At 35.7% G+C, this 27,558-nt stretch overlaps 1 protein-coding gene and 1 long non-coding RNA gene across 3 annotated transcripts; both read right to left on the bottom strand.

Annotated features, from left to right (window-relative positions):
* Positions 1 to 2,697: 2,697 nt before the first annotated feature.
* LOC148790726 (uncharacterized) lies at positions 2,698 to 4,512 on the bottom strand. The gene is made up of 2 exons (XR_016077847.1): positions 3,325 to 4,512; positions 2,698 to 3,169 (listed from the first exon to the last, which is right to left on the bottom strand). It is a non-coding gene; the product is annotated as an uncharacterized LOC148790726 (long non-coding RNA).
* Positions 4,513 to 13,597: 9,085 nt separating this feature from the next.
* Positions 13,598 to 21,064, bottom strand: LOC104598400 (putative WRKY transcription factor 12). 2 transcript variants are annotated; one of them, XM_010260435.3, is made up of 4 exons: positions 20,574 to 21,064; positions 20,277 to 20,353; positions 19,922 to 20,083; positions 13,598 to 13,956 (listed from the first exon to the last, which is right to left on the bottom strand). In XM_010260435.3, exons 1-4 carry the CDS (start codon positions 20,820 to 20,822, stop codon positions 13,797 to 13,799), a joined length of 648 nt encoding a protein of 215 aa, XP_010258737.1. In that variant the 5' UTR covers positions 20,823 to 21,064; the 3' UTR covers positions 13,598 to 13,796. The 2 variants fall into 2 exon arrangements, with proteins under 2 accessions (XP_010258737.1, XP_010258736.1); XM_010260434.3 differs by having other exon boundaries at positions 13,604 to 13,959; positions 20,574 to 21,047.
* Positions 21,065 to 27,558: the final 6,494 nt, after the last annotated feature.

The raw sequence follows: 27,558 nt of genomic DNA, 5'->3' as shown, positions 1-27,558 counted from the left end.
GACTCTTCACCATTATCTTAACAAACCCCCTTCAAGCGAACTGTCTGCTAGAACATGAAGCTTGAATTTAGACCACTGGAAACTTGTCCCACTGAGTGGCTTGGTGAACACATCTGTCACCTGATCTCCCGAGGATATGAACTGCATCTGAATCCTTTTGTTCAATACCAAGTCCTACAAGAAATGGAAGTCTACTTCAACGTTCCATGTCTTGGCATGAAAAATTGGATTGGATGCTAGAAAGGTTGCTCCAATATTGTCACACCAAATCGTTGGTGCTTGGGATAGTCGGAATCCCTAGATCATCAAGAAGTGCTTTCAGCCATAAGATCTCAGTGGCTGTGTTGGCACATGCTCAGAACTCTAGCTCAGTACTAGACCGTGCCACGGTTGCCTGTTTCTTGGAGCTCCAAGCTATGAGGTTCTAACATAGGAATATTGCATATCCCCCTGTAGATCTCCTATCATCTGGAAACCCCGCCCAATCGACATCTGAAAAAGCTTGAATGGATAGTCCATGGTCAATGGTACCTTTAAAGTAACGCAAGATATGCTTTACGACAGTCCAATGATTAGTTGTCAGTGTGTGAAGAAACTGGCACACCCTATTTACTACGAAGGCTATATCTAGCCTAGTAATAGTAACATACTGTAAAGCCTCGACAACACTCCTGTATTCAGTAGGATCCTTCAAGGATGCTCCACTAACTTTGGAAAATTTGTTGTTGGCCGCCATTGGAGAGGAGATAGGTTTGGCATGGACCATATGAGCCCTTTGAAGCAGATTAAAAATATAATTTCTTTGTGAGAGAAGTAGACCAGATTTCTATGGAATAAGTTCCATGCCTAAGAAATAACGGGCAGGTCCCAAGTCCTTTAATGAGAAGATAGTAGCAAGTTTGGAAACTACACTATCAATGGCTTGAGACATATTGCTCGTAATGAGTATATCGTCTACATCTTTGAGCATGTAGATCTGAACCCCATCTTTAGAGTACACAAACAGTGAGGGGTCTAATTTTGAGCACTGAAAGCCAATGACAAGTGGGACGTAAGGCGGGCATACCAAGCCCGCAGTGCTTGGCGAAGCCCATAAAGAGCCTTGTCAAGCTTGCATACGTGTGAAGGGTATTGGGAATGTTCAAACCCCTTGGGCTGTTGGACATAAATCTCCTTTTCAATGAAACCATTTAAAAAGGCATTATCAAAATCCAGTTGGCGAATGCACCACTATTGAGAAACGACAAGAGCAAGTAATGTGCGAATAGTCAACTGTCTTGCTACTGGGCTGAAAGTGTCACCAAAATCTATTCCTAAAACTTGGGAAAAACCTTGGGCCACTAAACGGACTTTGTATCTCTCTACTGACCCGTCTGGCTTTTGTTTTATTTTGAAGACCCATTTTGTACCAATAATGTTCATGTTGGGTTTTTGGGCACCAATCTCCACGTATTATTTCTCACTAGAGCCGTATACTCCTTTCTCATTGCATCACACCAATGAGAGTGTTTAGAGGCTTCAAAAAAGGTAGTGGGCTCTATGGAACTAGAATTTAATTGTGCGACTAAGGCAATTGGTAATGGGGTACCTGATTGCAATGCTTGTTTGCCTTGGAAGTGAGCCATCCATTGACCTTGTAACCATGCAGTGATTGCGGCTAGGTTGTGGAACTGGCTTAGTTGCATCCAATAATTCTTGAACAAGTTGTGTACACTGAGGTGGTGTAGACGACTCAGCATGGGAGCTAGGAGGAAAGATGCCAGTTTCGCCCATGGGCCTAATAATGGGCCTGTCGTCATGTGCACCCAGATTGTTGGTGTTGGACGGTTTATAATGAGAGTGCAACATGCACAGATCTGAAGCAACTTTAGTGGTACGGTGTTGCAGATCTGGGACAGCTGTAGTGATGGGCCGAGAAGTGTGCATAGGGACCTGAATAAAAATGCCATTATGTTCCTCTGAGGAGACATTATCTGGCTTGGCATGATTAGGAATGCCTAGAAAGGTAGTCTCATCGAATACAACATGTCTGCAAATGTATTCTTGACATGTGGGAGAGTGGTAGCACCTGTAGCCTTTGTGTCTGTCATTGTAACCCAAGAAGATGCACTTCATGGATCGGTAGTTGAACTTATTTTTTTTGTATGGTCAAAGAAACGGATAGCATGCACAACCGAAAATCTTCAACATTTTGTAATTTGGAGTCTTTTCGAAGAGTTTCTCATATGGGGACTTACCGCCAACCACTGGACTTGGAAGTCTGTTAATCAGAAAAGTAGTCGTGATAGCCGCATTGGCCCAAAAACTAAAGGGAAGAGACGAGGTGGCTAGTAGAGACAATGTTGATTCTATAATATGTCGATGCTTCCTTTTGACAGTGCCATTTTGTTCATGAGTGTGAGGGCAAGCAAGTCTGTGATTAATTCCACAATCGTCAAGTAGTTTAGAGAGTCTTTTTTATTCTCCTCCCCAATTGGACTGAAAATTCTTGATTTTTACATCGAACATGATCTCAACATGTCTCTTGAAATTGACAAAAATATCATAAACTTCTGATTTATTACGCATGGAAAAAATTCAAGAGAATCTACTAAAATCATCAACAAACATTACATAATATTTGAAACCCTGTTGAGAATCTCCTCCCTAATCGGACTGGAAATTCTTGATTTTTACATCAAACATAATATCAACATGTCTCTTGAAACTGACAAAAATATCATAAACTTCTTATTTATTACGCATGGGAAAAATCCAAGAGAATCTACCAAAATCATCAACAAACATTACATAATATTTGAAACCCTGTTGAGACTCAATTGGAGTTGGACCTCAAACATCTGAGAAAACCAACACTAGAGGTCTTTTGGACTCAGAACTAGAAGATGCTAATGACAACGTACGGCTTTTTCCTAACTGACAAGACTCACATATTACTTATCGTCTAAACCGACTAATGTAAGGTAAACCATTCTTAGACAACTTGCCTCACAACCCGAAGAGCCGGATGTCCAAGCCATCAATGCCAATCATCAACTGAGACTTTTTCACCAACCAACGTTGAAGGAGACTTATTTGATGAAGAATTTGGGAAGCAACAATATAAACTGTCTCTATTGGGCCCTCGTAGAATTGTTCTCCCCTTGTAGTCCTTCAAGAGAAAATAACCCTGATGAAATTCAAAAAACAAGTCATTATCTCTAGTGAACTTGCCAGCAGACAACAAATTTTTGGTAATGGTGGGAACATGAAGCATATCGGTTAAATGAAAGTGAGCATTAGAGGTAAAAAGTGTAGATGTGTCGATATTAGCTATCTGCAAACCTGACCCATTATCGACTCGGACTTGATCATTGTCACTGTATTCTCAGCGGTTCTGAATATTATTGGCATCGGGGTCATGTGGTGAGTTGTGCCGGTGTCCGGGTACCATGTTGGGTCATAGGTGGACGACATCCCACTCTGAAATGCAGCAGGATCGTATTCATCATTGTTGTAGGAGATATCGAACCTACGCCTGCACTTAGCAACCATGTGTCCAGGTTTGTTGCATAATTGGCAGACTACGTTGGATGTCCCTTTTTCGTGGCCACCATTGTTAAAAAACTGACCTAAACCTCGTCCTCTTCCACGACCTCGAGTGTTTCCAGAATTGGGACTGTTCACAAAGTTGCGGTTCTACTGAGAACCTTGGTTTTTGCCTTTGAAATTCGCAACATTGGCTGCGGGTGAAGTGTGATCGTTGACAGTGCTGCTACGTTGTTCGAGTAGCGCCTCATGGTTCAAGAGAATGCCGAGCACATCATCAACGTCTAGTTGCTCCATATCAGATCTATTTGTGACAGCAGTGACTACGGACTCGTATTCTGAGCCCAAGCCATAAAAATATACATGGCAAGATCGGTTCCGCCACAGCAGCCAAGTTATCTGCAATAGATTTAGCATGACGTACATATTCACTAACGGTGAGCGCACCTTTCCTCATTAATTGTAACTGGTACCAGAGTTGAAGGATTCTGGAGCGAGAGAGAATCGAATAAGATTTGGAAAGAGCATTCCAAACCTCTTGAGAAGACCACAGTCCAACAACCTGTGCCATGATGCTTTCGGTCAAGGATGAGATCAGCCAACTAAGTACTAACTGATCAAGTTGGAACCATCTCTCAAAGGTAGGATTTGGAATACTCCTCGACAGATCACTAGGATCAACGATCTCCTTGGGCAGAGCTGGAATGGAGCCATCGACAATACCCATCAGCTTATGGGTGTAAAGAATAGGAAGAAATTGGTTCTTCCACAGCAGATAATTTTTGCTGGTTAGTTTCATTGGGATGTAGTGGGTGATGTTTGGAAGCTGGGGCAGCCTAGTGGAGTTATCAACAGTCGAGCTCACCTGGTTTGATGCAAGAGAAAAATCTTCTGAAGAGGCCATGAGGACGTTGGCTCTGATACCAAGATAAAGAAATATCAGAGAGGGAACAGAAGACAAGAACTAATAGAATGGGAAGAACCTGTTTTTGATGGTTTGGCCCTGGTATCTATTTATATATATTGAATAGCAGTTGGGATTATAATAAACTTCTATGTGATAAATACAAAATACAATAAGAAAATTAACTGATGAGATAACAGGATAGGTTCTTGAACTCCAACACGTAACACGTCGATGACTTTTCATCATTATCTTAACAATTTCATTCATCCGTCAACACCAATCATAATGATTCATTTAGATTGCAACTAGAGTTGCTGATCAATTTCAATCTGTCACAGAAGACTGATGACAGATTGAAATTGAAGTGGTTAGATTTTGGTTGTGGTTAGATTGAAATTGAAGTGGTTAGATTTTAGTTGTAACTTGTGAGTTGGTTAGATTTTGGTTTGGGTGTTAATGTTGAAATCACCAAATTTGATGAATACCATTTACTTGTGAACTCTGCTTCTCATTAAAAATCAAATGCTAACTGGTTTGAGAACTGAAACTCTCTTTTGGATCTTTCCGATAAACCCATTTATCTTAATCAGAATAGAGCCAAGACACACTGGCCAGAACTAAAATTGGAACTGTATATTTCTGGCAATGCAGTCACTCTTCCAATTGTTTTCATGTTATAAACCAAACGCTCACAAAACTACATCGTACTCTGTATCGTTAAATGCCAATCAAAAAGAGCGCAAAAGAAAATTGAAATCCGGTTCCATTTTGTATTCACTTGAGCTGGACAAGACATCATTTACAGTGTGGAATTGTATTTACACCACAACCAAACGTATCCTTATTTTTTTTGTAAACAGACAACTTTAGCCATTCATATATAGCAATTTGTATCCAATGTTATAAGCCATTTCCACATGTCCAAATTAAGTTTATTAATTCCTAACTAGACTCTTTTCAAGTAAACTTAGAAATAAGGAAACAAAATCAAGGTATGGTTGTCTTTTTACAATATAAGAGACATTTTGTGCTTCATCTTGTTTCACCCCCTCAAATCAATTATTTCAAGTCTTAATCCTCAAAAGAACTAGTGCCCGGTCCCCTATAATTAATAAATTTTCATCCATTACGTTATGTACCCTTTACATATACATGTGCATTATTTTAATATATTAAGAAAACGTAGAATGACTGTATTGCAAATGATCAAAATGCCACCAACCTACAAATGAGACGCACGTAGCTAACAAAACTGTATGAATCTAGATAAGGGGCAAATAAGTGTTTTCAAAACCGGACCAGATTGGACAGTTGGACGAAAAAATTGGGAATCGGTTAGGTGATTGATTCCGTTTTTCCCCAAAACCAGATTTTTGTCAAAAACCGTTGATTTTGGTCAGTAAACCGCTGACCCGGGCGGTTAACTGTTCGAACCGTTAACAGTTTTGACTGTTTTTTGTTTTCTTTTTTATTTTTTGTGAGAATGGGCCGACTGTTCGATTTAAATGGTTGGACCATTTGACCTGGAAAGCTGACCCCTGACTGCTTCGTTCTCCGGGTCAATTTTAAAATCCTTGGTGTTAGGTCATGGTGTAACCACATCCTGATAAAATAAAGGTTGATCAATGATATACGTACATTGATACAATTTATTTCATTTTATAGTCAATTTATATATTTTCATTTTATTAATGTATATATTATGAGCCTTATGTTTTCTTAAATTTTATTTAATATTTATAAATCTATTTATCTAAATTAGTTAATATATACATGCATACTAAAATTATTTGTAATATTTTGGCTTAAAGTTTATGATATGTTTTATGGTAATAATTTACCTAAATAAAATTATCCATTTATTTAATTTGAACATTCCATGTATATATATATATATATTCATTATATGTTTTTCAAATATAGTTTTTTCTTTCATAGTTAATTTATTTATATTTTTTATTAAATAATGTGATACTTTTATAAATTTTATTTTACATTTATGACCTTTTTACTAAATAAAAATAATTTTTATTTAATTGATATACATTTTAGATATTTTTTCAATATAATTTAATGTATGAATGATGAAGAATTAAAACTAATAAGCCCAGGGGCCAAAGCAAAATTTATTTGTACAAGGGTACTTTCCATCTTCATCTCCATCTCCATGTGATTTTAATATAGTTGTGGTTGATCAGATGCTGATGATGCAGTTGAATTGAAACAGTAGTTGGAATGAATTGAAGTCAGCACTTGAACTTGAAAAAAAAAAAAAAAAACAGGAAGTGTGTTCTCTACTCTCTAGTCCCTCCAATGAGGATGCCTCGTTGTGCGTCTCTTACGCGGAAGATGGCAAGATTATCAATATGCCATTCATGCATTATTTATTCATTTTATTTCCAAATCAACAATCAACGTGGTCGGATCACTGCAATGTTTACGACTTTGTTAATATATATTTCTAAATTAAGTATTGGTTGGCCGGCCGGTGAAAGAGATTATTATTCCATGAAAAGCTCTCACCAGATAGATTGGATTGAAAAGTTGATGAGTTGAGCCTGTCTGTGTTGGCTTTATTTGCTAATCAGGTCGCTCAAGGAACAAGTTTTAACGCCACTGATATCTCTTGTGCGTGGCAATTTGGTTTTAGGTTAATGGGACCCACGTGTCCTCCTCTTCTTCTTTTATATAGTCAAACAATCAAAAACCAAATCATCCTTTAATTTCTAGCTGTTTAAATGTTAAAACAATTAAAAGTTTTTAGGATCCGTTTGGTTCACGCATAGGAATCCCACCCTCATTCTTAGTGGAATGGCATTCTCCCATTTCAAAAATGGCTATTCTCTCCCTATCCCTTTGCCAATGAAATTTTATTTTAACTTATTCCAATTTCTATTCTGATTCCTATCTGAATCAAATAGACTATGGAAATAAATCATTCTGACTCCAATTCTAATTGTGAATCAAACAAACCCTTAGTTTATGGGTTTCTTTTGATTATCATCTGGGGTGAATTTCAATAATAACGTGGGATATATGACTGCTGGTATTGGTGACCGGTTTTCCCTCTTGTTAAGGACGTGGTGGTGTATATATATTCCTCATCATAAATCTATGAAGAGAACTTTTGTTCTCTTGGGAGGTTAGAAGGCATTTATGGACATCATGGAGAATCCCAATGACTAGGCGCTATTATTTAGTCAAGGCCTATCCAAATCAGCACATTGAATGGATCCTTGACTTTGTGTATCTCTCTCTCTATCTATTTATCTAGGGATAAGTGGATTGCAATCCACCTCATAAATCTGAATTACAGTCCCCTCTTAGTCTACTAGTAGTCCCCCCCTATAAACTGCATCTTGCCCATGAATTTAATATCAATTCACGGGCAGGATTCAGTCCACCCCTAGAAATCCTAACTCCAACCCTAGGGATGGACCCATCTACCTATCTATCTATCTACAAGAAAACAAACAAGAATTATTTGCAGGAACCATACCCTATCTTGTATTGACAAAAGTCCCATCTAACACCAATCCCCTTCAGTCTAATTAAAGCTTGGACAGTGGGCTTTTGCCTTCCCAAATAGTATCAATGATATACAAAACTATACAACATACAAAATAAAAAATAAAAGTATATATAGATTATAGAGTTTACCCTTCTATCCTTACATATCATACCATAAACCAATTAATTCTCTGTTTTAGTTGATGCATTCTAATGGTTGAAAATCCCATTTTTTTCCTTAGGCTATGTTTGGTTTGAAGGAAAATGTAGGAAAAGGATGGAAAACGTAGGAAAATCTTTACAACCCTTATATTGATTTTCTCGTCTTTCCCTACCTTTTCCTTCAAATCAAACACAGCCTTAATATTATTTCTTATTATTTATTATTTCCCTTGCAATGTCTCTTTTCAAGCTAATTTAATTATGAAGACTTTGCCAAAGTGAGGGAAAACCCTTTCCCTAATTCTGTTTCCATGTTTCCATTTCTATATCGGTACATAGCAGAAGGATGTGTGTAATTTAGACCAATTTTTGAAACAAAAGAAAAAAGATGATTAGCCAGTAGGTACCCCTCCAAATTATGTCAAATGTCCCCTAAAAAGGGTAAACAGCGGAAAAGTTGAAATCGTTCTAGGTGAATGCTTGAACCAAATAAGTGAATAACATCCTTCACCAACTTCTCAATATTTGTAGAAGGCTATAGCGAGTTGATATGAAAGTTGATATGTAGTACACCCAAGGATGAGGTATACCATACTTTTTCACTACCCTAATGGAATATGAAAAAAAAAATATTAACTGATGTGGCAGTTCTTTCTGTTTTCAAAAATAAAATCATGTTGTCAACACCCCCTAATTCGATTATAGGGGTGGACAATGACACCAGAAAGTAGAGCCTTCATAAAAAATTGAAAAATGGGGTTAACTGAATTGATCGGTTTGGTATTTCTGAAAAGTCGAGGGACTAATTTGATTTTCGATTAACCTAGAAAAAAACCGGCGGTTAATTAAATAAATCGATATATGTGTTTATATGTATATTATATATATATATCATTTATTATTAATAATATAATATTTTATTTATATTTATTTATATATATGTTATAAATACAAAAAACTGAAAAATCAAACTGGTCAAAATAGTATCGGTTTGGTTTTAGTTTGAGAATATAGAAAAAACCGATAAAACCGGTTCCATTTCAAAAAAACCCCTATGGTTCGATTAGCCGACCCCTACCAGAAAGGCATGTCATCAGAAAAAACTTGCAATCAAACAAGTGGCCAATATCATAAAAGTGATAACTAATCTGGTGGTATTTATCACAATTCACGGAGTTTAGCTTGGTCAAAGCCCAGTATCATGTCGGCAGTATGGATTTTCTCTCACCGACACCGAAAAGACATATTCCAGGAAAATTTGTAACCAATCAAATTCACAGAAGTTTTGCTTGGTCAATGACCTTTGGGTATCATAGAGCAAGCAAGGTTTTAAAAACCAATTCTGAATCTGGCCCCTAGTTTCTAGGTTGATGGTTCGATCATCTGGTTTAAACAGATAGCTAATTCTAATTTAAAAATAAAAGGTCAAAAACCGTTGAATGGGCCACTGACCAAACCAACAGTTTTAGCCAAGACCTGAGTTAAAAGTGAAAGGGAACCGATTGCCTAGACGATTTCTGGGCCAAACGGTCTAACTGTCTGGGTTAACGGTGGTTTGAAAACACTGAGAGCAAGTGTCCATAAGGCCGAAATTTTTATAACATATCAAACCTTCTCCTTGTGACCGAGACATGTTTAATGGGTAAAGGATCCTTATGTAGAAAAGAGCAAATTCAGACAAAAAACTGACCCGAATGCTCAATTTGGAAGAAGTACAAATGCAAATATATACAGTATAAATACATATAAAATACAAGATTTTACACTCTATTTGTACTCGTTCCAAACTAAGCCAAATGTGAAAATGAGGTAGATACGGATTCACCTCAACATTTCTCATTCAGTTACTTGATGGATTTGAGCCAGGACTCAACTAGGTTCTGATCCAGATTCAACCTTCTCATGCCCAACCCCCAACAGTATATAACATGTTTTCAACTTCAACATCCAGATTTCAGACAAACAACTTCTCAAATCAATTGAATTTCATTCGACCTAATCCAAAATTCAATGACTGTAATCCTCAAATAATGTAAACTCCAAGCCCACCAACCCAGATACATCCAAAGCCTGTTGTTTGGTCCTAAGGGTCTCCCTATTGGGGCTCATTAAATTTTTTGTCCAAATCTTTCACGTGATCACCACTTTTCAACATGTAAGTATGTGGACGACGGAAGGCTCTAGAAATTCTGATTTCAACGAAAAGCAAATATAATATGACTGTTATAGGCCCATACAAAGAGAATGGTCCAACCAAGGGCGTTTGTTTTTCTTGGAAATAGCTTTTGGTTTGCAATTTATATTTGGATTATTTGGTTCCTACTAAGGTTTTGACCAGGAATCAGAACCGTTCTGTCCATCGGTTTTTGAGTCGATGGTTTGATTGTTCGATTTAAGTGAATGGCTTGTTTCAACTTAAAAATAAAAATAAAAAATAAAAATCCAAAAACTATTGAACAGATCAAACAGGTCACCAGTTCGACCACCTAGGTCAGCGGGTCACTGACCAAATCAACAGTTTTTAGGTAAGGACCGGGTTAAGGGTGAAATGGAACTGGTTACCTGGATGGTTCCCGAGCCGAATGGTCAAGCCGTCTAGATTAATGGTGGTTTGAAAACACTGGTTCCTACTGAACATCATAAGATAAGCCTACGAATTTTAAGTAAGGCCCCGTTTGGTGTGTCTTTCCACGCGGTCTGTTGGTTATTTACAAGCTCGGCAGACTACGATTTGGTCTTTTCTCGTTTGGTTTGCGATAGATCTAGCTGCCAAAAGCAGATGCATCGAAAAGACGAGAGAAGCCCAAAACAGGTGATTTTTGAGAAGCTCCAAATGGAGTTTTTGCGTTTTTTTTTTTTTCTATTCGTCTTCATACGGAAAGACATGCCTTGACCAAATGGGCTTCAGGATGCTTATATCTTAATGCAAAAGCTCAATGCTGTCTTCTACATATCGGCTTGTATCGATGCTTTTTGTATTTTTTAAATTTTTTGAAACACCTCCTGTAGGGGTATATCGGGAAGGCCACGATACTTATCGGCTGATATGGACGGATACATAATAATAGTTTGAACCTTGACCAGAACATCTTCCCAAAAAGATTTCCCAAACGTCCCCTAATTGAAGAAAAAAAAAAGTCCTTACCATGACTTCATCAGGTCTGTTAATAGATCAAAGGAAATATATTAACCTACTCAGAAGAGGTCACTAGTCACTAGCTTGATTGAATGCTTGATCCAGGAAAGATGGTAGAGTTACTTTTTGGTGCTCCTACTTGAGTTTCTAGTTCTACTGATAGCTATTCTACGTGCCTACAAAAGAAAAAGAAACCAGACCCTATCACAGTGTTTCATTTGAACCCTAGAAGGAAAACTGATGAACTTCTATGCCATAGACCCTTCCACTATGTTTCAAATAAAATAACAACGAAACAGCCTCTCCCTCTCAAAACCCCTAGTGTGAAAATTACAGTCAAAGCCTTCTGAGCCATTTGAAATTAAGGCCTACGTATTAAACAAGGACCACAGCTCACTGATGGTCATTGTTTTGATGTCATCAGACGCTTTTTGATGTAATAATATGCGGATACGAAAATCAACTCATATACCAAAAACTTGTTCTTTGGAGGACTTCTTATATGAATAAGCTGAGTTACATAGGTTTGATCATGAAAACATTGAACTACATCCAACTTTTACCAAAATAACACATTTTTCAGTGCAATTCAAATTTCAAATGTAGAGAACAACTTTGTCTTCTGTAACTTCAACCAGCCGGACTTGACCTTGCCACCTGGCCATTCTAAGAGAGTGAAGTCTTTGTTTCTCGTATTTCCATGAATAGTAACTTTGGAATCCTTCAACTGTATATGTATGAGAATATGTGATGCCTCCATTTTTTGCTTCTTGTTAATCACAAACATCACCATTCAGAGAAAATGATAACAGGGCCATTACTAGATTTACAGTGGCCTCATGGTCATGAAAGAATGTGGGTCTAGTAAATCAAATACATATTCACCATGAAACACCTACCACACTTGCCCTATCCTAAAGAGGCCACTGAGCCCACATTTCATACGCCGGGCTTTGTTGGTCACCAAAGGCCCACCATGACAGCTTCCTTCGGAATAAGTTTCTTTATGGCCTAAAATAAGCCCAAAAACCTGGTTTCAAAGGTTTTTCTTTTTTTTAGCTTTTGCAGACTTTGGGCTTTTAAGGGTCCAAAAAACTGGTTCATCTCGCAATTTTTTATTCCTAATTTATGTTAAATAATATCCTTTTGAGTTGAAGCAAATTCACTGCCACCAGCCTTTGTTAAATGTTGGAGGCCCACTTTACACTCAAAACAATTGGGCCCAATACATTTCTTTCTGGGCGTGGAAGTGGCTGGGGGCACTCCACTAGGGGGTGAGAATTGTTCGGTTAAATCCGAAAAACCGAACCAAAATTTTCGGTTTCATAGATCTACTGCTGTGGAAGCTTCCTATACGTCTGATGACTTGTTGTTCAGGCTTCTACTAGGGCACTAGTGGACAGAACACAATACCGAAGGTTACACAAGTCGCATATTATGGTGTAACCATTTTGTCAAAATCTTTTAGGCTTCTTTTGCATTGTTTGAGTGGAATTGCATTTCAATTCCTTTCATGATTCAATTCCAAGGAAACGAAGTAACTCCCCGCCCCTCCCCCATTCTGAGTTCTTCTATAAGAGGGAATTCATAGCCTTTTTTCCTGCACCAAAATGAAAAATGTAGCCAAATGACAGAATCAGAGATTCACAATATTGACAAATCTGATTCCTCTTCCAATTCCAAATCCATCCTAATCCAAAGACAATCGTAAGTTGTGGAGGATGGATATCCCAACTATAAAATTAAATGAATTCCATATACTTCCAAATCCACTTAAGGTAGGGATTTTAAAATTGTAAATTCCCACATTTGGTTCGTTACAAATATCTTCACCTATGGTACTATTCCATTTAATCTCCTTGAATTCTACTAACAACCCAAATTTATTCTACTATTCTAGAGCATATTCAGATCCTCTCTCTCTCTCTCTCTCTCTCTCTCTCTCTCTCTCCTTTATATTTGAAGCTCACCTGGTCCAATTCACTAATCTGCATCTCAGGCGTATGGTGGGTAGTCTGTCATTTCCTTCGTATGGTGGGGCTGAAGATTTATGTTCCCTCCTTTAGCTAGGTGCAATTCCCCTTCTCATTCTTTTAGACTATGTTTGGTTTATTGGAAAATGCAGGGAAAAGTGGGGAAACCTTTACAAACCTTGTATAGGTTTTTGTCTTTCCCTTCCTTTCTCTACCTTTTCCTTCAAACCAAACATAGCCTTAGCAAATTTTTAAGGTGGCCCATGGAATTGACAAAAAAAAAAAAACCTTGAAAAAAAAATAAAGATAAAAAGATTGGGATATAAATAGAATTTTGTATGAAAGGGTAGACCTTAGCTTTGCACATATAATATTATGAAGTCTGTTTAAATTAGAATTAGTTGGTCTCAACACTCAAGCAATGGATACAGTAAGCATATAATTCAGATTTGGATTAATATTTTGAACAATAGCCATTTAATTTATACAAAGAAATGCAATCCCTCATGAAAGATTCTTACAACAGATGCACACATTATACAAACACTACGATATGGCTTTTCTTCCTTTTATTGAGTTGTCAAAATGAGCCAAAGCATTCATGTTCAGCTGAATTTGAGTCATCACATGGAGAATGAGTGTGTCTACCTTCATAAGTTGTTATCACCATTCGACAGTCTTCAGATAAGCGTTCAACCCTCTTCTTCACTCGACAATTATTGTGTGTGCAACGATAGTAACTTCTGATGCATATTTCAGAATTCCATCATAAGAAATCATTAGCAGCTAAACAAAGCTAATAATATCTCAAAGAACTAGAAATTAATTTCAAGGTAAGAGTTGTTTACATGAAAAAAGGAAAAAAGATACTCAGTTTTGATTGTCAGCTTTACTTCAAGAAATGTTTGTTTCAAAATCTACCATTCAAATTACTTCATTTAGAACAAATTCTTTAATTTAATATAGATTAACTATCATGATCTTGTATCAACATGCAAGCATCATCAATATCACAAAATATTAGCATTAACATGGTATCAACTAAAACATTGGCCATCTTCAAAAATCTGCATAATCAAAAGATTTGTAACCATCCCTTTTGGAAACTTTTGGTATTACTTTATTTCATTCAAAAGAAACCTCCTCATATTTGTTCAAGTTACAGTAACATGCAGGTTCCTAGGAAAAATTTAGATACTCAAATTTCCTTGAAGGGATTACATACAAGTAAGAAGGATATAGATATAAGGCTGCATTTGGCATTTCTTATTTTAAGGACTTATCTCATTTTTGCTGTGAAAATACCCATATGAACACTGAGCTTTTTAACTGCAAAAAAAAGGATATAAATCCATAAAATAAGGAATGCCAAATAATGCAGCCTAATTACCTTATACAAAAAGTACAAGAGGCAGTTAGTCGTATCCTGACTTCTTGTGGGCAATTTTGTCCATTCAATTTACTCTCCACAATTTTTTGCCTTTTAGGAAAATACACCACTTAATCATTAATTAATTAGTCCACAAGTTCGTGTTACAACTTTTCCCTCAAACTTAATATAACATTTGATGCTACTATTTCTGATGCTTTCTCTCACCTTTTCTCTTCTAATATGGCTGAAAAAGATGTCCATTGTTTGAATTAATTTGAGTTCAAATGTGATCTGGTTAAGGTGATCCTAGTTTGATATGCTTATAATTAGATTGAATGTGAATCTACCCCAATAATTAAGACAATATTTAAACTACATAAAATTGATGTGTATTATTAAGATTGGCTTGAGTACTGTTGTATGCTTACCAAATAGTCATGGGTTCAAATCTTACATAAGTTCTTCAACTTCTGAGCCCCACCATTCTATAGTGGATAACTATGATTTAGTGTTTAAGAGTCAATAAATAAGAAAGGATTATGATTATGAGGTAGTTTAATGTAAATCAAAACATCAAGATACTTATAGCAAGCTTCTTATTAACTAAAAAGCATCTAACGGTTTCTTCCCACAACTTCATATAAATGGTATGCCAATTGAGTGGTGGCTCGGTTGGCACGTAATTTGGGCAGTCCTAAGTGAGGTCGAGCCCTGCTATCGATTCTCACCACCTTTGAGAAGAGTTATTAATGTTTCTAGAAAAAAGTAATATATATACTATGCTAAGGAAAATTGAAATACGGCCCCTATGGGGGTAAAGGCAAGTTATTCAATACCAAAATAAATAAATAATTCATGTAAATGGTATGGAACATTTTTTTGGCCATATAAAATAAATGAGGAATAGAATGCATTCTAAATACAAACATGATCATTTTAATGTATGACATATGATTGAGTGCATTTCATTTGTCCACTTGTATGTGGAACAAAAATAATGATATATGTTTTTATTTTCATTGGTGCCTAATGAATCAATTGATACAGACACATTTAACAGATGTTTTAACAATTTTAAAGGTTTTTTTCTAGCTCACATTATTTCAATATCTTATATTTCCTTAGTTTAATATGTTGATTCTTGAGAGTCATAAAATTATTTATCTATTCTTAAGTAGTCACTTTCTGTTTTATCAATTTCATTCATCCACTTGGATATGGAACAGAATTAATGGTATATTTTTTTTTCCATTGGTACCAAATGAATCAATTTTCTACACATATTTAACAAATGTTATAATAATTTAAAAAAGTATTCTTTTGAGTTTACATTATTTCAGCATGTTATTTAATTTTCCTTAATTTAATATGTTGGTTCTTGAGAGTCATAAAATTATTTATCTATTCTTAAGTAGTCACTTTCTGTCATGTTGTCTTAAATGCATAAGCAAACATTACCATAAAAGAAACAAACTTATTAGAATGAATAAAATTCCAGTAATTAATAATAAATTAAAAAAAAAGGCATATTTATTCATTATGATCTAGAATTTATACTTAGGCATCATGTTTCCTATAATCAGCCTGAATTAATCTTAGATTTAATGTGAAATAGAAAGAGCAAGAGGCTGAGAAGAGAATAGAACAATATAAAGAAAAAAAAAATAGAAAAGAAAATAGGGTTGGGTGAGAGAGAAAACTGATTGTATTTCATTTCCTTTCTACCCACTTTTATTAATTGTAACTTACAAACTCAAGGTTGAGTTGTTCCATTAGGACCTAGGCAACCAAGGTTCAAATCTTGGAAATAGCATTTCTATATGTGCAGAGGTAACGTTGTGTACATCTGTCCCTCCTTTCCTGTTGAGAGAGTTTCTGGGTTGGGCATGTTACCATGAGAGTGGACAAATTAGTAATTGCCTTCTGATTTATTTTGAGTCAAAACAAAAGCATGGCTGTGCCATGAACCTGACTAACCCAAAAACTCTCTCAACAGGAAAGGCTGTTGGCCCCAAACTCACTTAAAATATAAAAGGACAATTATAGGTTGCTGCCTATACAAATAGTATTCTAACATTTCCCGTATAAGATAACAAGGAGAAAATTTTGGCTGTCCACATTTAATAGACTCCATAAAGAGTAACAATGCTCGAGGCATGGCTATGTGGACAAACTAATGTGTCACATGAAGAAAACTTGTGAATAGCACAAGTTGTCAAATATGGAGTCAAAATTTTCTCAGGTATTTGAATCATTTGGGAAAAAAAATCCTATAAGGGTCAAGCCTATAACCTTTCTTTTATAAATTCGTGATAAGTGTAAATTTATATTTTATTTGCCTTGTATGCAATATTTTATATAGAAAATAAATGGATAGCAAAACATAGTTTCTCTTTTAATTGCTTTTGTTTTATATTAAATCAAATGGAGGGATGAGGGCCTCAAAATCTTTTGTTATATTTTTAAAATGATACACTAAATCATAGTTATCCACTATAAAACGTGTAAATTTATGTTTTATTTACCTCGTATGCAGTATTTTATAAAGAAAACAAATGGATTAGTTTCCTTTTTATTTCCCCCACAATAATTTTATAACTCTAATAAGTTCTTTAAATTGATTTTGTTTTATATTATTTTCAATTAAAGCACATGGAGGGCTAAGGGCCTCAAAATCTTTTATTATATTTTTAAAGTTATATACCAAACCACAGTTATTCACTATAAAAAGTTACTTATGCAAAAAATGTGGAGTTCAATATTGACAATATGGAAGATTGGAAAAAACAAAACAATAGGGGTGCTCACAGTTCGGTTAACCGAATCATGGGCCGGGCTATTTTCCAAACCAAACCAATACTACCAGTTTTTGGAAAGTTAGGAACTGAAACCAAACGGAAGCCCATTGATTAACTGGTTGATCAGTTCAGTTTCCAACCAGGTTGGTTTGTCAGTTTTTTGGTTTTTTGAAATTCAGTATATATTATAAAATAGTAGGAATACATATAATATATTATATTTTATAAATATATATTTATATATAATGCATATATGTTCATTTATAATATGTAGATAATATATATACCGGGCGGTTTTGTTAACCAGAATTTTTTATTCGGTTTCATCGGTTTGGTTTTTATTTATTTTTTGATGATCATCCCTACAAAATAATAACATTAATTGGATGTTATATTTACTTGGAGGGAAATTTACAAAAAACTTGAGAATAGAATCGATTATCTAATTATCTTGCAAAAAGTAGTAAGAGACATAACATCTTGTGCTATTATTTATATTGTTAGCTCATCTCTATTCACTTCAAATTCTAACTTTCTTACTTTTGCTACACCTTTTTATAGTGGATAACTATGTTTTAATGTATGTATGAGGCCATAAGGTAAAATAACTATACTATTAAATTGGATGGGAAGTTGCCCTTGATGAGAAATCAAGGGTAGATGCCTCTAGTTTCCTTTTATAAGGTAATTAGCTAAATTTTATATTTGAGTGCGGGTTTGCTAGTTGAGTCGTCATTCAAGAAAGCTATCTAAATGATTCATGAATCTTCCAAGAGGCAACTGAGTTTGGAGTAAAAAAGAACTCCCCATTTTCCTCTTCCAACCCTAAATATGTTCAATGAACAAGTTCTGGACTAAAGGCCTTTCCATATATTATAAGATCCTTTTCATGTGACCAATCTATAGGATCCCCTACTTGAAGGACAACCTTGGATAGGGCACATCATAATCCTCCCAAGTATTGATCACATTGTGCAGCTCTGCAATATTTGTTTTCAAGTAAATAGTAGAATAAGATACATTGAGAATAAACAAACGCTTATTCTTTCATGCTTCATGCATCCCTTAGATGTTCAAACCTGGTGTTTCTCAAATTCTATGGAATAGCACAAAGATATCATTTTATTCTGGGTAGTCTTATTATGAAGCATCATATACCTACCATATATAACATTCTCACCTTTCTATTGATACTGGAAATAGATCTCATGAAAACATCACATATGTAATAACTTGAGTAGAGTAACCAACTCCATGATCTAGGCAGCAGAACACTTGGGTTTTCCCATTAAGTGCATGACAGAGAAAAGAACAACTAGACTACATTTTATGCTTACTAGATATATATATATATATATATATATATATATATATATATAGGGGGGAAAAATGAGGCCAACTATCTGATTTGGTTTTCATTAGGTGTGATGGTAATAGTTGATCACTGTGAAACTCGAAATATTAGCTTTATAACTTGAACTTTCATTTGTTTACATTTCTACTATTATAATAAAAGAGGCAGTAACCAAAACAGGTACACTAATAATAAAGACTAATTATAATGAGAGGAAATGTAATAGACACCAAGGAAGGAATAGCCTTCAGCCAACGAAAGGACAATCAAATAAATCCATGATCTAGATATGCCCAATGGATTTAGAGCAGTTGTGGGTCCATTGATTGCCACATGTAAATGGGAGTTTGCCTCTAACATTTTCCATGCAAAACCAAGAGAGAATAAATGGGTGGTAGTGGTTCAATGCAAGGAAAATGGGCAGACAGCTTTGTTATAATAGCAAACAAGGACGCTGCCATTGGACACTGACCTTGCCGGACCAAGATCAATTAATCCAAATTAGAATGTTAAGTTGAGAAAAATTAAACTGGATCACAGTGGCTTCTCATCAAAATTAAGGGCTTTGAAGTTTAACCAAGTGTCTCCATTAATATATGTAACTGTGATTTCACTTAACAAGTATATATGGACTAGAGCTTCATCATGAGAATGGCAGGAATCAGGTACATATATGACACAGTGGTCTTCATCAACTGACCAAATTTCTGTGGACCACACACTGGTGTCGTTATTATCAGCAAATATATGTCTTATGTACTTGCTCACTTTTGTTACTTTGCCACTGTGGCGTACGTATTAAGTGATTAACTTAAATCTTACAATTTTCTCAAGCTTCTTCGATCTCTTCTCCTAATGAGTCTTTCTAGGGGAAGATAAAACAAGAGAAGCCAGGTATATTGTATATAAGGGATAAAATCTTAGTGCAATCAACAACACTGGTGCAACCATACAATTATAAATCATTGAAACTTCTGCTCTTTTATCTGTATGATCAATTGCTGACTGATTTTAAATATATATATATATATATATATATATATATAGATATAAATCAACTAAAACAAATAAATAATATATTAAGCATATATTATTTATTCAGCTATATATACTGACTTTATCTTTTGTAGTTTCATATCTATATCTACTCATTATTTCAGAAATCACAGTAGGAAGATTACCTGGGGTGGAGGCTATTCTTGACAACTTTCTGTCCGTACTTCCTCCATTTGTAACCATCGTCTAGCACATCCACATCGCTTCTTGTTTGAAAACAAAATCTTGGTTCTCTAAGCTTCCTCCTCGCCTTTACTTTGTTCTTATCTGAAGATGAATTTCTCCACCTGCAACAATGGAACTATAGTAATTAAATTCTTCTAGATGTTTATCTGTGAGTGGAGAGAGAGAGAGAGATTGATGAGCATAGAAACTAGGCCATATAATGTTTGAACATCTGAAGGCAAAATCCGAAAAGAAAAATAGAGAATAAAGAAACCCAAGGAAGGAAACCCTTGAAAAGAATGGAGAGAAAGGTACCATGAATTATTGTTGCCATCGTTAACGTTACCGCTGGAGTTCTCTTCATTAATAGTCTTGGCGTCCAACTTCCCCACCTGATCCGGTTCAGAATAAATATCAATGAAGAAAATAACAAGCAACTCAGTACAATCACAAACCCAACAAGTAAGATACTACCAGGGAAAGCGCCAAAACAAGTAAGTATACGTTGTTGATTTCATCATTTTATATGAATATATTCTTCCATCTCTTATTATTATATTTTAATTCGTTAATTCTTCGTTCGCAGAATTCATTGTCAAACAACTCAACCACCTGGGTGTCATTCCAAAGAGGCCTCGTAGCAACTTCGTTGCCATTAAGCCCCACGCTGTTGCTGCTGCCATTGTTGTTGTGGTTGAGAGGCAGAGACAGCTGAGACGACTGAGAAGGGACCAAGAAGCTTAGGCCCTGGCTTTCTTCGAACTGCATAAAACCACCCATCTCTTGAATTGGCTGTGGAGTAGTGGAGAAGGGCACCTCTAGTTCGTAGCAGCTGCGCGGAGCTCCTCGATCTCCTTCCATGGGACGAAGTAAGTAGCTGGCGGTTCTCTGAAGATTCTTCTTCGTCTCCCTTCAGAAAGAGAGAGTCTGAAACCTACTCGATCACTTGGATCTTATTAATCTCTTTATCGATCTCTCCTCCCAGCAGCTGCCCATATCCGTACAATCTGTTGGTGCGATCGACCTGTTTGGGCTTCAGGTGTTGGTGCTGGTCCACTGGCAAGCGCCGGTGGAATGTCTTCTCCAGATTATTCCTTCTCATATTCTTAAGACTGTCCAAAGAAAATGTATTGGTCACTGTTGCCATCTCATCTCATCTCATCTCATCTACTTGTGTTTTCATTTTTACGCTATTTATTTGTTTATTTATTTACAATAACGATAACTCATTTTTTTTTTTTTATTTTCATGATAATAACTCTTAGGATTTGATTTGATTATTATTAAATTATTATTGCTTAGGCACTCTTGGATGCTACTACATATGGTGGATACTGCATAAAATGGAGCGGTTGACCCGACATCTAACACTAGCGACTCATACCCGTATATAATGGATTTGGACCTTGCCGAAGATCTACATTTTAAAATGGTATTTATTTATGTCTTCCCTTATAGTTTGTGGTTGAGTTTATGTTACTTCATTAAGTTGTCATCCCATCAGTTTTAGTGACAGAAATTAAAACTTCTTAAAAATTCATATATATTCCTTATAATTTTTTAGGGGACAGTTTTTTTTTTCTGCCATGATATTAAAGAGATGTTAAAATTGTTATTTATCAATTTTTAAAAAATATATATTTTTTAGAAGTCAAATTAAATAATTTATTATTTGAGGGAATTTTAATAAAACAACTGTTTATGTCTTAATACCATCTCTTCCACCAACAAACCAAACCCTTGTAACTTTGTGACGAAAGTGAGTATAAGTTAATAGATAAACTTGAGGGGAGGCAGTAGTGGTTTACCCTTTTAAAATAAACCAGACAGGAATCCAACAATGGAGATTTGATAGAAAGGAACATGTATCCCACCATATATTCATTTCTTTTTCTGGATCCAAAAACCCGAATACATTAATTGACCGGGTGTGAATCCACCAAATGGACCCACATCCAACAGGAATTCCCTAATGGCAGACTAGAATCCAAATACCAAATAAAGATAAGTTTTAAAGAATACTTGCATCAAGACATTATTGGAATGTAAGGTTATGTAGGAACAATACTAATGGACGGTTGGAAGATGTATTTAGCCATTTGGTGATCATAGCCACCCAATTTAATAATTTAATGTATTGTTTTGGACAGTTAGAAATTTGATGTATAATATATATGGGGCTGATCTATCTGAAACCCATTTTGAAATTTGAACCAAGTGACCTCCAAGGTGGAAGCCCACTATGTGGCCAAGCAATTACTATGTTAGTAAAATAATAGAAAAGACACATTTCATTTCAGTTCTCAACTTTATGATCAAACTTACTATATTTTTCCTTTCTTTCGGGAGGAGAGGGGTTGGTTTGGAAGGGAGACGAAGATGAGAAGAGATTCTATGTTAATAGTTGTGAAAGGAAAAATTATTGTTCTCTCATCACTCTTATATATATATATATATATATATATATATATATATATATTCTATAGTAACTCTAAGCCCAGATGTACCACCAACGTTAACTGATCGACATCTTTACTTCTGAATTCTGATTAATTTCATATATAGTTCTATTACATATGGTTAGTAGCAGTTCTGGAGTCATCTTTTGTGAGTCTTGTCAATAAAGATGGTGGGTGGTTGAATGACCAAATTAGAATAAGAAGAGAAAAAGAAGGTTAGAAGCATGATGAATTTCCTGGTCCGATCCTGATGACCCAGCTGGTATCATAACTGGAATATATATGGTAGCCCAGTAATTAATATAATGTTCTAGTCACTCCACCTTCTCCTCATCTAAGAAATTTTTAGGTCAATAGAATTGAACCAGCCTTATAAAGGAGAAAATCTCTCTTTCATGTCTTCTCCAAGTAAACTAAGGGCCATTAGACACATCATATCATCCGTGGCCAATACGACACTTTTCCCTAATTTGAAAAGTTGCAACTGATCAAAGAAAATATCCATTGCCTTACAAGAAAGGGAGACCTGGACTCCATTTTTTGGCCTATTACTAATTAAACATTATTATTATTATTATTATTATTATTATTATTATTATTATTATTATTATTATGAAAATAAAAATAAAAAATAAAAAACGGTACTTCATCAATATTGAAAAAGTCAAGACAGAAAAGAGTGGGGGGAAGGGTCGTCCAATTTGAAATGTCCTCCTGTGTCTATTTCTGTTCCACGGTGACTAATGATGAGTCTCTCAAATCCTTCCAATTCCAAATCGAATTTCAATCGATGCTCTCTCCACTCCACCATCCTGCAGAAGAGAACTATCATAACCTCTTCTTTCTTTCTTTTCCCATTTATTTTTATCGCACCGTCCTCCCTTTCCACTCACTCGTCTCTCACTTGTTATTTCATCCACAGTTCCCTAACCCCCCTTCCATCAACCACCCTCTGTCTCACTCTCAATTTCATCCTCCAACAACTTAAAAATCCATCTTTCGGCTAGCCTCAACAACCTCCAGAGAGAGATGTCCAGCAGTTAACAAGTCACATCGATCCTCATCTGATGACCTCTGATGCTGTGAATGTAGTCTCGTAATTAAATGTGGAAAATTTGATCATCTTCAAGAAACCCGGAGCCAGTGAATTTAAAGGGATTGGTGCTAGCAGGTAGCAGCTGCACTTTAATCTTTGGACTTTGGAGGAGAACTCAGAAGTCAGAACCGGCCGGCCGGTGTGCATGAGCAAATGAAAAAAGTGCATGGATCCCACCTGCGTCACATGTTGCACTTTCCGACAAGACAAGATAGATAATCTTTGCATTCATGTGCTTTGATATATATTCTGGCATGGGGGCACCAACACAACACCATCACACTCTACCCCTGTTGGTTGAGAGCACCTGTTACGTTGTCTGCTTCTGGACCTTCTGCTCTGTTCTCCACCTCATCACTTGCATTTGTGGATTCTCCCCAGATTTTTCATTTAACAATCCTTGTTTTGTAGTAGATCCAACCTTCATTAATTGAACATAACCTCAATATGTTATTATATCACGACTCTTTCGCTCCTCATCATCAGACCCTGAGCTACAGTTTTCGGTTGACAGCCAGAGTTTCAACACTTCTCTGAGAAACCGACCATCAACAACTACAAATCACAGATGGCTGATGAGCTAGTGATGATAAGCTTAGCTAGCTGCTACAAGAAGAAAAACTTCTGGTGATTAGGCATATCGACGATCATTATCATAATTGGTAATTAATGAATGAAAAATGAAGCAAGCAACAAAACCAACTCACAACAACGACAATGACCCACCTTAACATTATTTGTGAAAACGATAGTAAGTTGCACTGTTACACTTTCATCGGTGGCTCCATATTTCCATGACCCCAGTATTTTGATGAGCTAGGAACACTATTTTTCTAGTGCCTATCCCCTGTCGGCGTCTTTTGCCATTTGTCACAGTGATGAGCGGTCGACCTTTAGAGTTACGAGGCTCCATCAAACAACAAAATGGCCCCCCAGCTAATCCACTTTTCTTTTAAAATCCTCATTTTATCATTCTGGGGGCCTCTCTCCTTTGATCTTCTAATATCAAAGAAACACTTCAAAATATTTTTTAGACGTAGCTAGCTTCTTGTCGTTAAGATTTAAGAAGATGGTGACTTCAGTTGCCTTCTTTTGAATTTTCTTTTTCAGGATAGAGAAAGGGAACCCATTAGTCCTTTCTGAGTTGAAAAAAAAAATTAAACAATATATTCATCTTCTTCTGATTTAGAGTTAGCCCAATAACCATCTGAATGAGGATGTAATTTGCAAGCTTCAATTTCAATATTGTTTGTTTAATTAAAAAAAAAAGTTAATTAATTACTCGTACGAGGCACACGGTTGGAGTTGTGATATATAACATGGACAAAATACTGTAAATATGTTCATCATTGACTATCAATGAACAGTTGAAGAGAAAAAGGAGTACATATAAAGGTTCCCACATACACAACAACCAAATTAATTAAAAGTACATCTACGTCGAAGCCAACAACATAACCAATCTCAGTTCATCTATATATATTGCTCCAAAATTAGAGAAACTTGTGTTCTTGGCCATGCTAATATCAGACCAAGGTCCACAGGGCTCGTGCCGATGCCTTCAGTAGTTTTTGACACAGGACTCAGATATAGAAGATATCAGAAGCCCCCATTAAATGAAACCTGAGAATCCCCACCCCCACACCCCTCCTGAATTCCTCCTAAAGGTTGTATTTGGAATAACATTCTAATTAAATTAATTTCCATTAGATTTTACTGAAATTCTGATCATTATTAGTTCCAAAATCCTAATGGAGCAGCTGGATTTTAGAAATCTACCTGCAGTAGATCTCAAACCAGATGCCCTAAAAAAAACCGTCACTTGAATCTTAGAAGGTCCAAGTGATCGATGGAAACAATATTCACTATATATTGGAACCTCTTCATCTTTGCATTGGGCTTTTGTCAAAAATTTTAGCCGAATTGATGAAACCTTTTTGGATATTGCATAAACAACAAACAAGGTGTGTTAGGGTTGTCATTTGTCAATTTGTAATTAATGAGCCGATGGAGCTAGCTCCATCACCCTAACCCAAGCCTCCTAGTTACAAACAAAGTTTATTTGTTTTATATATGATTACTAGGTTGATATTAAACATATATAACATTGTAATAAGTTATTAACTTTGTTCCTTAACATATATAAATTCTCAACTCAACTGAGCTTTTTCCCAACTATATGGGGTTTGACTACATGAATTGAATCTTGCTTTACCATTACACTCCCTCCATTTAATGTCTTTTCCACTGATAAATTACGGGTCTTTAAATCATTTCTTTCTTTAACAGAATCCCTTTTGAACTGCCCCTAGCTCTTTTAAATCCTTCAATGTGAATTCTATGATACAAAAATATATTTTTCAGTACATGCACATTAATCTATCTATAAATAATGCTGTAACATGAGTTCTAATTTGTTCTGCCATGCATTTATGTTTGCAAAATAATTGGTGCAATTAGTGCAACATTGAAATATTCGTGGTGTAAATTAAATTTACATCTCATTCTGCATTATGATAACAAATACCAAAAATGAGTTCAGAATTGCTCCTCTGATAGGGGGAGGGGGTTTGACCGGGTTTAGGGCCAACCTAGGTTCTCAACCCTAAGGCATATGGACCTCGAGCCTGAGCCCGAGCCAAGTCAAGGTCAAATCCTGAGTTTGCCAACCCAAGCCCAGCCCTAAGCAAACCAGATTCAACTCAAATTAGGGTTAGGCTTATTTTGGCTCTAGCAGGTTCAGTTGAGTGTGGGCAGATTGGTAAGGTTTGAAAGGCTTATTACTCAAGTTTGGCACTTCTACCTTTCATTTTCGATTAATTGACCAATTTCAAAATACATAGAATGCATAATATACTTGTCTTTATATTTGTTTTTCATCCTTTTTCAATTAAAAGTTAGATACCACAATGACTGTCTGTAGGTGGAAGTTTATATATAGTAGAATTCTTAGCATCTGTTTCATTGTGATTTGTCATGAAAAGAAGGATTCCACCATAATTGTGAAATTAAGTACCTTGGAGGAATGTTGTTTTCTCTTTTTTAGTTTAACTTTCTTTTCCTTTGTCATCATTTATTTTAATATTAGATATTTATTATCACTTGTTTCACACCTTATATCTCATAAATAATTGATATTACAAAGAATGTTTGACTTTAAAACCATACCCTATGGTTTCACTTATTTTTTTTTTCTATAGCCTTCAACCAAATTTCTATTAAACCCCATGCATCACATGGGTTTTGACAATGAAGATCATTTTGAAAAAAGAAACATTATACTCTAGATTCTCTTATCTTTGGTTCCTGAAAGGATCAAAAAGTCAAAAGGGTGTTTTCATGTGGCAGATGAGCTTTCAATAGAACAAAATTTAAGACACACCTAATTAAAAATACTCATTCATAAGTTTAAAAATCATATATAGAAGTTTCCTAATTAAGAAGCTTTGAAATAAACCAATTAATTACCATTAACCATGGATGATGATGATGATAGACATTTTGATCAATACATAATGTCCTTCTCCCTAAGTATCCCTTTCAAGAGGCGCATGTCACATCCTCGTTGGCCCCATGTAAAGTTTCTAACAAGGATTTCTATAAAGGTGATTCCAGCTGGTCCAAAATGCATGCTCCTTGAAGAAGAAACACTTTTAGCCGGGCCAAACCAGAGTTTGATGACTCGGTTCTAGTTGTATTAATTTTCCAAGTTTTCCGGAGTTGGATTTAATTAACCCGGTCAAGTGATAAGGTGGTATGAGGTCGAGTCGGGTTGGCTGAGATTAGAGTTGACTCGTTGAGTTTAAAGATTAAAAGTTAAAACACTTTTTGAGTGACAGGAAAGGATTATGCTTTCCGACAACACCATCTTCATAAAGCATAATCTTGATATTCTGAAACTTTTTCAAGTAAAGGAACTGTTTGGCTCACACTTGACATACGGATCCGACATTTTCATGATTTCGAGTGAAGATTTCTAAGTTGTAATAAGTACAGCGCTAACAAAATACAAAGGCCACGGCTTTGTGTCCCTCCCTCTTCC

Source organism: Nelumbo nucifera, chromosome 6, assembly GCF_055504915.1.
Source record: "Nelumbo nucifera cultivar China Antique chromosome 6, China Antique-T2T, whole genome shotgun sequence".
Classification (NCBI taxonomy): domain Eukaryota; kingdom Viridiplantae; phylum Streptophyta; class Magnoliopsida; order Proteales; family Nelumbonaceae; genus Nelumbo; species Nelumbo nucifera.
Note: the sequence above shows the minus strand (reverse complement) of the source record. Positions and strands in the feature narration are given on the sequence as shown.

Bases quoted from the DNA above. Each gene is read 5' to 3' on its own strand.
- LOC104598400 (XM_010260434.3), bottom strand. From the start codon at position 20,822: ATGGAAGGAGATCGAGGAGCTCCGCGCAGCTGCTACGAACTAGAGGTG. The intron at 20,354-20,573 runs GTGGTTGAGTTG...GAACCGGATCAG, and splicing joins CTCTTTGGAATGACACCCAG to GTGGGGAAGTTGGACGCCAA. The intron at 13,960-19,921 runs GTAATCTTCCTA...AATATGCATCAG, and splicing joins AAGAATAGCCTCCACCCCAG to AAGTTACTATCGTTGCACAC.